General features: G+C 36.2%; 1 protein-coding gene across 1 annotated transcript; it reads left to right on the top strand.

Moving 5' to 3' along the window:
* Window positions 1-1223: 1223 nt before the first annotated feature.
* MEIOB (meiosis specific with OB-fold) lies at window positions 1224-14635 on the top strand. The gene is made up of 13 exons (XM_069809344.1): window positions 1224-1292; window positions 4670-4727; window positions 6115-6246; window positions 7002-7074; window positions 8241-8436; window positions 8849-8949; window positions 10658-10710; window positions 10799-10894; window positions 11271-11372; window positions 11888-12041; window positions 12413-12596; window positions 13093-13179; window positions 14084-14635. The coding sequence occupies exons 1-13, from the start codon at window positions 1224-1226 to the stop codon at window positions 14210-14212; spliced, it is 1434 nt and encodes a 477-aa protein (XP_069665445.1). The 3' UTR covers window positions 14213-14635.
* The last annotated feature ends 185 nt before the right edge of the window (window positions 14636-14820 follow it).

The raw sequence follows: 14820 nt of genomic DNA, 5'->3' as shown, positions 1-14820 counted from the left end.
CTGTTTTCTTTAACCTGATTCAGCTGTGGTGCGAGGTATGACATTTAACAATATTTAACTTCTTTTGAGGCAAGAATATTAACCTGCCTTGGAGGTATAGCTGAGGTGACTTTCCTACATAAGTGAGTGTGAATTCTTCCATATAATGGGATGGGAATAGGTCTGAGGGCCCCATTGTTCGGTAGTTTTTGTAAGGCAAATTTGGGATACCTTTCTGTGAGAGTTTAGTTTGAAATGCTCTTTAAGAGAAATCGTTTTGTTGTCAGATAACTGCTTACTTTTTTTAAAGTGTAGACTGTCTATTTCTTTCCTAGTGTTTTCAACAGATCATTATACTAACGCCCAATGAAATGGTTAACAATTCTCACACAAGGTGCCAGGTACAAAGACCTCGAAAGCCATTCAGGACTTTTGTTATAAAGTTTGAACAGGCGTCCTCTGAAAAATGTCAGCAGTTCTCTCATATTAAAGGTTATTAAGATTTGGACAACTCGATGGTTCCTTTTACAAAAAAATAGAATCTGACAACTATTTGCTAAATATCAATAATGTCTCTGAGGGTACCCGCGAAATAATAAGAGGCATTCAGACAGGCTAACAAAGCATCCATGGCCCGACTTTGGTATCAATAGAGAGGACTTGAGTGCGCAGTAGCTCACAGGAACGGGCAGTCATGCTATGTTGGCAGCCTGAAAATAACTGATTTTTTAAAATTTTATTTTAATAAATTCAAAACTTTTCTACTTCGAGGAAGGAATGAACTCACTTTCTAAAGTAGTTTAATATTAAGTCCAAAACCTCAATTAAGGTGATTTGCAACTCAGAAATTTTCTTTCCTCCCATGTAAATGGCCTTTTATATATGAACTGCCTCATTAAATTCAGTTGGACTTCCCAGACAGGAGAAGGAGGGTAAATATTTTTCAGAGGCTGGTGCTAATGGAGTCATTTAATGCTGAATGAATAAATAAATAAAAATTACAAACCTTTATTTGAGAAGCATAGGTAGTTATAGTAAAATTCATAACTTACATCACCAAATACAAACAATAAAGAATTGTCTACTTCAGATGGCTTGAAACGCTTTTTAGTGAAAACAGATGCTATTTAGGTCAAAATATTTGTGTTAAAAAAATAACTTGTTATTCCACTGTGAATAGTTTTAAGTGATTTGTTTAGATTTTCAAAAAATCTAAATTAGTTTTCTCAAGTTACAGATAAAGAATGGCTTATTCTAGTTCAACACGGGACTTTGTTGCACTTTCAGATCTGCATCCAAATCTTGCTCGTCCTGTAAGTCTCATAGACATAGTACTTTTGTTCTCAAATGAAATTGTATATGACTGTATTATATTACTGCAAAATTATGTAATTGATGTGTATTTAGATACTAATAGCATTAGTATAATTGTTAGATATAAAGTACCTTACCTTCTTTGTGTATAAACCAGCAGAATGAAAATTGATGCTGTTGCTGTCCATAGTATGTGGATACCACAACTATAGATATTGACCGGACAATTCAATGTCTGAAAGTATCAGAGGCTTCTTTGTAATGTTTTAAATGGATGCTGAATTAGTAAAGACACGTACAGAGTCAGCATTATGTAGTCACAATACATCTGTAACCTATAATAGTCTTTCACTACAAGCTCTGAACGTAAGGCCCAATCCTGCAGTCTTTATTTGTGTGCTCAATTCCTCTGGGCTAAATAACATAGTCCTGAATTATTCAAACAAAACTCTTGGTGAATGGTATGGTGTTTTAACTGGATAAAAATCTCACAATTACATGTCAGATAGGATCGTTTCTGTTTCTTTAGAACAAAAAGCAGGTTTTGTGGTTGTCAGTTTATAAGAAGCTAAGAATTTTGCTTGTGGGAGTACAGGAGAGCAGGATGAACCAAAAAGTAAACTTAAACAGCAAAGCTTTGTAGTTGGCAGATTCATACAGATGTTTGAGTACGGGGTTTTTTTTGTTTGTTGTTTGTTTTAGGTTTTTTTTGTCCTGGTAGAAGTGAGGATTATCATCACTGGAGTAAGAGATGAATAGGGGAATGTGCTGTGAAGCTCAGTATTTTTCCCTTCTGAGTTTTAGATGGTTGAATAAAAACCAGGAAGTCTGGGGAGGGCAGTTTTTCATTCTTTGCTCTCCAAGATGATGTTTTAATATGGGAGGGAGAAGACTACCTTATTCTCTGTTGCAGTACTTCTCACCCTTCACTGTGTAGCCCACCAGCGATAACGTGTCTTCTGAGTGTTCAGTGCTGTGGGGAGTTGGAGCCTGGAGAACAAACCAGAGAGGCAGGGTTTCCCTGCGGAGTCACTGCGAGCTGTGGTGCGGTGTTACAACCCTATCTCCCTGTCCAGCTTAAAGTAGATGCACTGTCTATAGAGCTGTACGCCCCATGGAAGTCCTGATGCTTGTGAAGAGAGTGAAAAGAAGGAGTTTTCCCGTCCCAAACTTTTTTATTTGGGAGGGGCACAATTTAGCCCTTTTTTTCTCATTTATTTTAAACAAATGGAAGAGAAATCACAGAAAAGGGGTGAACTAGGAGAAGGAGTTTTATGTGCCCTCACAGACGTATTGTATATTCTTTTCAACTTTTTATAAACTCCTGGTCTCCAGTAAAGCTAATTTAAGCTGTCACTCACAGTTACTCTCAAATAGAGTGATCCAGTAACTCGGTTAAAAGCTTTTATTTTACAAATAAAACTAATCTTGAGTGTTGCAATTAGCAACATAGAGTAAAAGAAGTATTTTTATAGAAAATAATTCACTAGTATCTCATGATAGAATGATCAGTATGTGTTTGGGACGTTAAAACACCTGAGCACACATAATTCAAAGTATCAAAAGGTCATATTTTTTTACTTTTCAGTTTATTTTTTAAAAGTGAAATAGATCAAAGTCTAAGAAACTTGCAGTGTGTTAATGCTGTAGTCTCATGATTTGGTTGAGCAGCCTCAAACAATGCTCTGCCAAAAAAGGCAGTACGGCCTGCTTCCTCGTTGCAGGTGTGTTCTGCTCCTCTTTTGGTGAAACTAGTGCTTGTGTTGTTGCACAATAAACTGATCAAGGAAATGGAAGTTTTTTGACCCCCCCAAAGTAGTTTCCAGCCAGATCACTTCCTTCTGCCAGCTTGCTGTGCAGACTTAGTGCTAATACAAGAGAGGTGAATATATCTGCAGCAGGGACGGGAGGTTTCTTTTGGAAACTGCAGATTGACATTAGCTTAATTCATGTGAAGAGTCATTCTGAATGTCAGTTCTTCTGACTGGTGGTGAGATATAGGGTATGTTGCACTTTGATTTAATTGAAATGTTTGTTTTTTAAGAAACAAAGCCAAAACCAGAAAAATAAAATCCTTATTTAAATTACTATATGTAATGTGGACAGATAGAAAACACTCTGTTAGAAAGATTGGAAGAACTAGGATATTACGCTGTTGTACACATACATCCTCTTAATGAGCTCATTTCCATCACTAGGATAAGACAGTTACCTTGCTCCATCTAGTGATTCAAAGTAAACTGGGAACATGTGATCTAATTTTTGAGCACATGTCAATACTGTAGAGTTACAGTGAGGTGCGTCAGGTTGCATTGCTTTGTGAATAGGTGCAAAATTCAGCCTGTGTGGGTTATTAAATTGTTACACTGCCCCTTGCTAGCTGACTGCTGGGGTTCCCCTGCTTGAATGAGAGAGTCAGGCGGTACTGCAAGTAACTCCACATGTGACGTGGAAGAGATGTGGCACGCTTCATGTTTTGAAGGACCCTTGGAGTATTGCAATGTCAGTTGCTCCTTCCAGTCCTTGTTACCAAACCAGCTCTCATTGCTTACCTCTTAAATCCCAAACTAGCACTGCCATACTCTTCTCTCACACTGAGGAGGACCTTTTTATTTCGAAAAAAACCCCAAAACCAAACACCACACAGCTATATATTATTTATATAAATATATTATATATATCTATCTTTCTTCCGGTCTGTGTTTGCTCCTAGTAGTTTTGTTTGACAATTGAGACTGGGGTGCTTTTGCATAATAAATACAGGTTTAGCAAAGCAGAATAAGATTGATTTTTGTTTTGAAACATCAAAAAAGTTCATTGCCTAAGCTCCCTTTGTTGAGAGACAGACAGCAAGAAAGAGGCACCTGTAAAAATTTATGTTGCTTAGATGAGGATAGGATAAATGGCCCTCCCTATGGATGTACACGTGTGTACCTCGGTGCTGACAGCAGGGGAAACCTTGAACGCTTAACTGTAAAATAAATCCTGTCCAGAATTTTCATGGTGCATTTAAGGAGATCTGAGACCTGTGCAGAGAGCATGAAACAACAATATTGCTGCCTACCTGAGGAGAGATTGCTGTAGAACAGCCAAAATTGTGAATGTTTTGGATGAACTTTTGTCCTCCCATTGTCTTTACAAACAGAAACAGATGTATTTCTTTTAATATTTTTATTAGTCACTCTTTTTCTTAAAGTCAGATTGTATGTTTATGTTTTAGTCCTTAGGTCATATGGCACTGTGGAATAAATAGATTAAAATGATTACCATTCAGAAATATGTTTATTATCATCAATAGAGTACAAGTCCATGAAATCTAATTCATCATATACATCTGTGTTTAATACTTGTATTCTATAATCTCTTTATTTTTTAGAATGTAATCGGTGTGGTTATTGGGAAAACAGATGTCAGAGGCTTTCCAGACAGAAAAAGTACAGTCCCTTTTAACTGTTTTTACTTCATTTTCTTATATGGTATAATTTGGCATATATGACTGAAATCAGTATTTAAATGATAAACAGAATTCTTTTAGTGTAAAATGTATAGAATAAAAATGTGCAAAAAAAATTGTGTGTGTTTGAGAACCAAGATGAAAGAGCAGCATTAGTTTGGCTAAACCTTATCAATTAGAATTTGTTCTGGAAAACTCCGTCTTGGAAGTAAGTGTTTCAAGGTCTGAAGAAGATGGTACTGATATGAACCCACTATTATATAAATACTGCTGGAATAGACTTAGTCCCTTCATATTCATTCTCTCTTAAAACAGAAATGTTAAGGACATGTCTTGAGGAGCAGAACAAGTAATTTCCGGTCTGGGTAGCACTACCTTCATCTTACTATATAGTCCTAAAGAAAAATGGCAATTATACATTGTTAATACATCATTAGTTGGAAATTGAACCAATATATCTACAGCTTAGAGTTGACACAGACACTGTTAGGATGCATCTCCAGTCACAGGGCACCATTCCAGCTCTGTGAAGCGCTCAGCTATTCTGTTGGCGTTGTCGTCATGCTGAGCTGCTCTAGTGGTGGATTTTTAGAAGGAAGTCATCATCGTCACCAAAAACAATTCTACACAGTCTGAAAATGTGGTGTTCGTGTTTATGCCTCCATGGAACTACAGTCAGATTATGCTTACTCTATGCGGATCACTATACAGTTTTCACTGATAATTTAAAAATAGCATATTGCATAATGGAAAGCTTTGTTAATCAGCTGAAAGAGAAAAGGGAATGCAGTGTTTCAAAGACTGATACCCTCTTGACCATGAACTTTCCCTAGAGCTGGAAACACTTTGCTTCATTCAGTTAAACCCCTCAGTACTATCTGGACAGCAATACTGCCTGTGATCTGCAGCCTTGTACGTCATTGCGGTGGTCTCGTACGTGGGCACAGCCATCTGTTACACAGACAGCCTACCTGTTACAAAATTTGGGCTAGTATGTACACTCCTTCATAGCGTTGCTTTATGCGTTAGCCCTGTTTATGTGTTTGTCCATGCCTTAAATGTAGCATCGTACAGTTCTTTCATTTCTCTTGCATTAGATCTGTAAGTTTATATGGTGCTGCCTAAGGTTAAGTGATATGTGTACGTGGGTGGGATGGTACAAGTACGGCCTGAGTTGTAGCCATCCCCATTGAGGAACACCAGTGTGTTTACTGAACAGTCTGCTGACCTCTAGTGGTACTCACCAGATTTCGGGTAGTAAATTCAGAAAATCTAGGACAGCCTCGAAATAATAGTTTTTATACGTGTATTCTAGATTGAAGTCAAGCTGTGCTAACAAATTGTAACAGTGCTGTTTATTTTTGCAGACATTGGGTCTGAAAGATACACCTTCAGTTTTACTATTCGTGACTCACCCACTTGTTTTATAAATGTAAATTCTTGGGGCAGAGAAGACTATATTAGATCACTTTCAGAAAGCTTTAGAGTTGGTGACTGTGGTAAGCTGGAGTTTATTCTTAACATGTTTCTGTTTGAATGTGTTTTTTTCCCCCAGTAAATCAGTGTTATGTGTTTGTGGTTTTGTTATATTTTTCTCTGAGGACTCAGAAAACGGTCTAATTGGAAACAAATTGTTCAGTTATGTTAAGTATAAAGAGGAAAGGAATGAGATTTCAAGCATTTAAATTCAAAACCAGTAAATATGTCAACAAAAAGACCAGATACAAACCCACTGAATGCAGCCACCCAGAATTTACCTATAGTTAATCGATCTGAATTCTTACATTATATTCTGTTCTTATAAACTACAAAAAATAAGCTCTGTAAAGTAGTTTGGTGTTTGTCTTCATTTAGTTATAGATATGACTATGTTTGTTCATAAAAACACAGCAAAAATCTTGTATTTATTTACAGTCTGTACTTTTATCTTGATAAGTTAATGGAAAGACTTTGCTGCCCATGGTTGCTAGATCAGAGTGTTTGGATAAAACTTGTAGCTATGAAGAGTGTACACACAAGAACTCAGTGTCGTTTTGTTTCCATTAAATGTCTTGAGGACTCCTGTGGGACTTTGGCTATAATGTGCGCTGTCTGGACAGATATGGTTTTCAGTATGAAAACATTTGGCAGTAGTTACTGCACGTACCTTTTCCTTTCCTTATTGACCTTGAAAACAACCATTTTTAAAAGCCATCTCTCTTTATATGTATCTATATTCAGTTTTCTAACATTATTTATCAATGTTTTATTTTAGTTACAATTGAAAATCCTTTAGTTCAGTCAAAGGAAGCAGAAAGGGAAGAAAAATTCAACCCTGTAACTCCTAGGTAAATTTAAAACATAGACTAATAGCTCTTTTCAGAAAGATAAAAGTTAATACTTTAGTTGCCAGCTGATTGCAGCAGCATGTGATTGGTAGAAGTATTTGAGGTTGGTTTTCTTATGTAGCTGTACCTTCCCCCTGCGTTCAACCATGTATGGTCAAGTAATCTCAAAAGAGAATATATTTCTCAGTACATGGCTTTGGAGCTTGTCAGAAAGTAATAATGCTCTTTGTAACTAAACAGAGTAAATGCCATTCTTTGAGTACAGTCTACTAAAATTTGAAAGGGAATGTGTGTGTGTGGGGGCAAGTCTTTCCAGTCTTGAATTGAGTCAGTGATTGTGATCTCCCCCTGCTGCGTTTACGTTTCCCCTAGTTCCTGCTTCTTTGGCAACCATCCGGCCTTCAGCGCCTTCTGGAGCAGGATGTTCCCTTTTTATCAGTCTTTAGTTCCTCTTCAAGGGCATAGTCGTTAGTAAGGTATGATACAAAGTAATCAGGCCTGCATAGTGAAGCTATTGAGTAATGGTCCTTCTTAAAGGACAATGCATCATGTTTAACCCTAAATTAAGCAGTATCACCACAGCCTAGGCATTAACTCAAACATATGGCTACAACTTCACTGAGGAAAAGAGCTCCTCTCCAAATCTATAGATTTCATAAGCATTTGTAAAATATATTTATCCAGAATATATTGAATATATCTTATTTCCACTGGCTAAGAGTGCATTACAAATATTACTTAGGTCATTGGGCTATTACTTTTGAAAGCACCTTACCAAATCCAGTCTGACTGTAGTAGTGTCTTATTATGTCATGATGCCAAAACCTCTTAATTACCTGGATTACAGACATTTTGGAACTTATCTTATTTTTAGTGATTCATAAGGACTGAAAGATTTACAAATATGTATTGTACATTGCTAGCATTTCATTTATAAATAAGTATAAAGTACAGGATAATACATTTTTGGTAGAAGTAAAGTATATAATTTTAAAAAAATAATTTTAGAACAAATTAATTCAAACTTTTCCATATCTTTAGGGAAAACAATAGAGGAATAAATCAGCAGTTATTTTCTCATGTGAATTGAATTAACATTTTACACTGTTAGTATATTGGTGAGTGAAATGTTGATTGATGTGATTTGTTTTGTGCGTACTATCTAGTTGCTACAAATTATTGCTCAGTGAAAATCATTCAGTGGTCAAAACATCTTCGTGTTATGAAATGGACACCAAACTACTTTCTCTGTTGCACCTGCCTGTCAAGGACCCTCAGGATTATTATTCACTGGGTGATATCATTGCAAATGGACAAAGCCTTGATGGAAGAATCCTTAATGTGCTTGCAGCTGTAATGTCAGTAAGTTAAGGAGTCACAGTACCATGGGCGATTTAACTGACTTAAGTGTGAATATGGATTTTGGGACGCATAGTGGACAGGAATCACTGGTTTTGTTTGTTCATTTGTTTAGGTTGGCAGTCACTTCAGCGGAGTTACAACAACCATACAAGGGGAAATTAAGGGAATGGAATGTCCTACATCAGTTGTCTTTTTGAAATCATGCATGTGCAAGCAGTAGATAACTTGCAAATACGTAAAGTGCGAATTATTATAAAATAAAATGTGTCTCTTTATCCTGAAGTAAAATTACTGTTGTTAAACTTTTAGTGGTGTATTTTTTTTTCCACTTTTTTAACTCTTCTAGGTTATCATTTTTATTCTCCTAAACACTTACTAGAGGAAAAGTGACTGCTTCTCTTTCTTCTTAAAGGTTGGGGAGCCAAAGTATTTTATGACTTCAGACAAAAGAAAAGGTCAGAGGTGTGAAATAAAGCTGTACGATGAAACAGAGATGTCTTTTCCAATAGTATGGTAAAATGTTTTTTAATTCACTAAAATACTCAAATTAATGCAAGAGTAGGTAAAGAAATTAACTATAATACATACTGTTATAATATTATCTTTTAATTTAAATGTATTATTATTTGGGTGGCAACTATGAGGGGGCAGCAATGTATGCTAAACAGAGGCTTAAAAAAGAAATTCATTAGAGTGACCTTACATGTATTGCCTAGTTTTATGACTTGCTGACAGACTGTTAGCTCATGAATGCCAAAATGAAGCTTAGTTCCAAATAGTTACATTTTTTTAATGTGGAAATTTGAACTAATTCAGGAAATGGCATTTAAAAACAGTTGCAAAGGTAGCACATTTCTTCCACAAAAGAGGCGGGGGGGGAGAAGAGGAGTATGCTTCATTTTTAAAGCCAAGCAGAATTAATAAGTGGAATGGAAATAGGTTGAAATAGTTTTAAACTTTTAAAATAGCGCAGAAGCATTTTGATACTACTTAGGCCATATTTTCAAACTGTATCCCACTTACAGACATGACTACGTCCATACCATTTATGCATGTAAACAGAGATTTGTTTACACAGGAATATTTGCATTTTGCCCATAGTTTGTTAAATAAACTTGTGGCTTATCTACGTGCAAGGGTATGTGGGTATTTGTTTGCACTGGGTTTACTGTCTGTTGGTTGAAATGACCTTTGTTCCTTAGCTAGAAGTAGCAAGATAGCATCGCACTCAGTGTCCAAGTTAGAAACTGTTATCAGTCAGTGTAATGTTTAGCACAGTTAATGTATACACACGAACATTCTAGCCCTTGAGCTGCCACCAATGTTAATTTGCAGCAGCAGCCCCAATGCTCTTGTTTCAGTGCTGGTACATAGTGATGCAGAGCTGTATGCTTCAGGAGACCTCAGAAGCAGAGACTAGGTGGTCTTACTGTGGTTACCCTAAACTGTGCCTTTTGCACTTTCATGGAGCCCTATGCAGAGGCAAAGATTCAGGAAATCCTTGAGCAACAGCACTGTAGTCAAGACAGTTCAGAGGCCATCAGTGAAGAGGTAGCTGAGCAATACTAGATGAAAAGTAAATATCTTAAATCTTTTTCCAAGGATTAAGGAAAAAACCCACCAGAACAAAACTGTGCTTTGGCAGTATTCTTGCCTTCCAAACTTAAAAGGAACAGAATGAGATTTCATCAAGGGACCCAACCATCAAATTACCATTTTTGAGGGATAACTCTGACCTCACTCTAGTCTCATCATCCACAGTTACAAGGATTCCAGTGTTGGAAAGCCAGCTGAACATCTGGCCTAGTGATGTCAGCAATCAATTTGTTCCCACAGAAAAGGCTCAGCTGATAAGCAGTTATTTTAACTGTAATTTGCTTTAGTTAGAAATTACTTCTGTCAAAGCTCTGAAACACACACAGTATTTTTCCAGGTATATTCTGCATTAAATCATTTTGAACAATCTAATAGCCCTTTATTTTAAATTGCTTGGCGTGGGATAAAGTAGGGACCGTATTAAACCATACATAAAGCATCCTGGCTGGCTGCAAACTAGATGCCTGTGGATATACATGGCATTTCATTTGCATGTGCATGTAACAAAGGAGTTGTGTCCCCTTTGGCCAATTTAATTATAACTATATTATTTAGTAGTTTAGTACTAAACAGTTTGAGTGCTGTTTCAAAAATGTTTCAATACATTAAATTTTTTTTAATTTAGTTGGGATAATGAATCTATCCAGCTTGCACAGAGTTGGATCCCACGAGAAACAGGTATAATAGTCTGGTTTTTATGTTTTTACTGTAGTTCTTAATGTGATACTTATTCTACAGTAACAGCTGGGGTTTTTTTTGTGCACAGTAATATTTGCATCAGATGTGAGAATAAATTTTGACAAATTTAGGAACTGTATGACTGCAACTGTGATATCAAAAACCATCATTACAACTAATCCAGGTAAGAGCTGTTGAAGTATTGCTTTGGTATTAGTAATCATTATAGGCTAGAATGCATGAACGAATCTATTGGAGGTCTGACTCGTTCTACCTGCTTGCCTTGGAAAGGTCCCTGCTTCTTGTCTGTTATGTAATGACCAATGCTTTTGGCTTCCACCCTTTTCTCTTCCTTTTTTTATTTTTTTTTTTTTTAATTTTATCTAAGCAATTTTCATGTATTCCCTGTAGGACTAACAGTTAAAGTAAAAAAGAGAAAAGCATCTCTTGGCTAATTCCAAGAGACAACGTGTTTGTACTACCAGAATAAAAAGTTGTAAAATATAATTATGCTGTTATTTTTACATGCTACATATAACTTTTAAAAATACATTTTCAAGAAACAGCAGAAGCAAATGTTCTCTTCAGCTTCATAAAAGAGAGTGCACAATCAGGAGCTTTGCATGATAAAATGGAGGAGCAGTCAAAAGGATCCATTAACTGTAAGCATGGATCCAAACACTTCGATTTTATTTAACTATGTGATGTAGTTTCATAGTGCAGCTGAAATATCAGGTTCTTGCTCTGTGTTCATAGAAACAAAACTAAGGTATAGCCTGACTGAATATTTAAAGTTTGGACTATTGTTACTGGGGCTATCCCTTATATTATCAGTTATGTATCTTCAGCGTTGGTGACTATGCCAATTGCAGCGTGTCTGGCATGTTCATTCTGTCTTGAATAAGTATGAAAAATGGAGAGGGAAAGTGTTTGTCAAAAGCTCATTTTGGGGGATACAAAGATTAAATATTAGATATTTTCCTGATTTGAATGTGCTTTTGGGTTTTGTTTTTTTGTCCCCAAATGATAAGCCTACTTCAAATGGAAGGGGTGTGTGGTTTTTCTGATACTTTAGGTCAAATCCTCTCCTTTTTATTACCTTAAGATCCTTTTTTGTTGTTGCTTTTCTGCGTTGTTTCTTTCTCAGACGCACTTAACATGTCTTTTAAACTTCTAGTGGAGACTGTAGTTGATATTTATACGGTGGAACAGCTGAAAGAAAAAGCTTTACAGAGTGATGGGAAACTTGAACCAGTCTATGGCATTATTTATGGCTACATTTCTACACTGGACATTGATGATAATGCATCTAAAGTTATTCGCAACAGATGGTAAGTGACTGCCTGTTTTAAATTTGTATTAAAAAGTTCTTGTCCTTCTTCCCCTGACCCAAATTAGATAGAACAATATTTTAGTCCAGTTCTGGACAAGAAATAAAACTCCTCTGGAGGATGCCATGTGGATTTCTGTTGTGTAGACTTCCAGAAGTAGCAAGAAAGAGGAGTTGGCTTTATGAAGGACTTGCTCTTTGTGGTCCTAGAGGAGAGAAGAAGAAAGATGCCATTTTGTCTGAGACTTAAGAGTTTAGAAGATGAACAATTTTTTTTAAAGATGAAAAGTCTCTTGGGAAGTCTCAGTCTAGAAAACAGTTTCAAAGAAGGAGGAATTACATATATGCATTAATTATCTTCTTATGTTTCAGTTCAATATGCCGTTTTATAGTGAATGAAATGTCAAACACATGCACTTTCTGCAGTGACGTCTCTTCATATTCAAAGTCAACTTTTTCAAGCTTTGACATACTCGTTGATCTGACAGATCACACAGGCACTCTTTATTCTTGTTACCTGTCTGACTGTGTAGCTGAGGAAACATTAGGCTGCACAGTAAGTAGAAATGAATTAGGTTGTTCTTATTTGATCTGAGCGGTGAAGCTTGAAGAAAACTACAAAGACATGTAAATGTTCTTCGTACATGTGTATGTGTACACCAGTTAAAAAAATTTGCATGTACGTGTGGATACACATACACTCAGCTTTTTAACAAGTCAAAAGTTAGAAGTCAGTAGCTGCTAATAAGAAGAAACGTGTTAAATGTAAGAGTGAATACCCTATTCAGAATACTGCTTTATTTTAATTAATTCACACTTTTCTGAGAATGTGGTTGGAATTCCCTAACTTTGATTCTCAAACACCCTGCAATTTATTCTGATTAATCTGACTGTCTTGGTACATATATCACACCAAACACTATGTTAAAATAGAACAATACAGCTTAGAAATGTATAAAAATGTGTAAGATGCTCTTTCCATCATCATTTCGTTGTGGAGATATTGTAACTATGTGCTGAAGAAGTGTTCTGTGGTGTCCTGTCATTAACAGGTCCATGAATTCCTTGCTCTAGCAGAAGACAAGAAGACTGCATTGAAATGGCAACTTCTTTTGGAACGAAGCAAGATTTATTTTAAAGTTAGTATTTAATGTTAATTTAAAACAGTGGCTGTTTCCCATTCGGTAGTATATTTAGTACTGAAAAATTCCATGTCAATTCTGCTGAGCTTTTAAAAATAAGGATTAGGTTTTGTACATATTCTGAATATTCCAAGTAAATAGTCTTTTGTCATAATTTCAACATTAGGGGATGTCCCTGCAGGATCAGATATACGCAGGCCTCTTTCAGTCAAGCTATGAAAGACACAAACTGCCCTTAGCCAATACTGATTAAGGAGCTGGTATTTCAAAAGCATGTATACATGATTTACTCAGTCACTGATTTCTATGGCTGTAGGTTTATAATGAATAAAGTTAACAGTATCTGTTTGCAAGAATAAGGTGCAGTCAATATATGTAATAGATTGTACAGTATACGGGGCTACCTAAGTATATTTCTCAGTTACCTGTATTTTTTGTAATAATGTGATTAGATATGTCTAAAATCTGCAATTCTCCTTAAAGCAACAAGAATATTAGATTTACACACCTGGAGCAATTGTTAAAAGATCTGCTATTATTTCCAATATCCTTTACTTTTTCAATTGAATTGCATGCTGTATACTGCACTGGATTTCTTTTTCATAGAACTGCCTGTCCTAGGACAACTCTAAACTGACTCCCTTTTTTAAACTTGTGCTTCTGAGACTGTTCTTACTCTTTCATCTCTCCCACACTCTGCCCCTATTTCCAGGAAAAAATGAAAGTGTTTTACTTCAGTAGTGACAGGTATATAGCACAAAATGCGTGTACTCATACATAAAATAATGTAAAATATGTATAACCAAATCTGTCAGTTAAACATGCTGTGTGATATTTGGAAGTAATATATTTCAAAGTGCTATACAGCAGTAAAAACAAAGGCCCTTAATTATTTTTACAGGTTACTTTGTCACCCAGTTGGAGAACCGGACTGAAAGTGAATGTTCTTTCATGTAAACTGGCAGATCCTAGAGAGGCGAGTCAGAGCTTGTTGGGAAAAGAGATTGGAAATAAGAGATTACACTATTAATAACAGCTAGGAAAAAGACTGTCTTTACTGTATTATTAGAGGTAGAATGCTGTTGTTGTATTTTGCTAAGTATGTTCTGATGGTAAGGAAAGAATATGCATTACTAATCCCTGTTACGTGGGCTTTTATGTTGATCTTTTGCAGGTGATGGTACTTTAAAATGTGTACTAGGGCCTCAGTTTAAGAAAAGTTAGTTCTACTGAACTCAACCCCTTACAAGGAGGGTGGAAGCTTTCCTCAGTTTAGAATGTATTTGAAAAAAATCAGAAATAACAAATAGTACGAGACAGTTCTGTTGAGCTTCTGTGCTTTTAACTGCCTTGCTACTTTCGTGCTGTGTTTGTGTTAGTTCAAAAAATAAAGACCCACTTTGAAATACTGCCTGGGTTTGTGGTGCATGTTGGTGAGTCCAGACACGGAACTTTTGGCAACTGCAGAGGCTTGGAAATAGCCATGATGTTTGCAAGGCTGCTTTTCTTTAGGGAGACTAAGTCTTATTAGAACGGAGTAATCAATTACCAGGGACCTCTGACAACCAATCAAGCTAAGACTATAAGCGGCAGAGAAGAAAGGACTCTTCTTCACCAAGAGAGTTGTTCTTAGCCAAA

This window comes from Haliaeetus albicilla, chromosome 22, assembly GCF_947461875.1.
Source record: "Haliaeetus albicilla chromosome 22, bHalAlb1.1, whole genome shotgun sequence".
Taxonomy (NCBI): domain Eukaryota; kingdom Metazoa; phylum Chordata; class Aves; order Accipitriformes; family Accipitridae; genus Haliaeetus; species Haliaeetus albicilla.
Note: the sequence above shows the minus strand (reverse complement) of the source record. Positions and strands in the feature narration are given on the sequence as shown.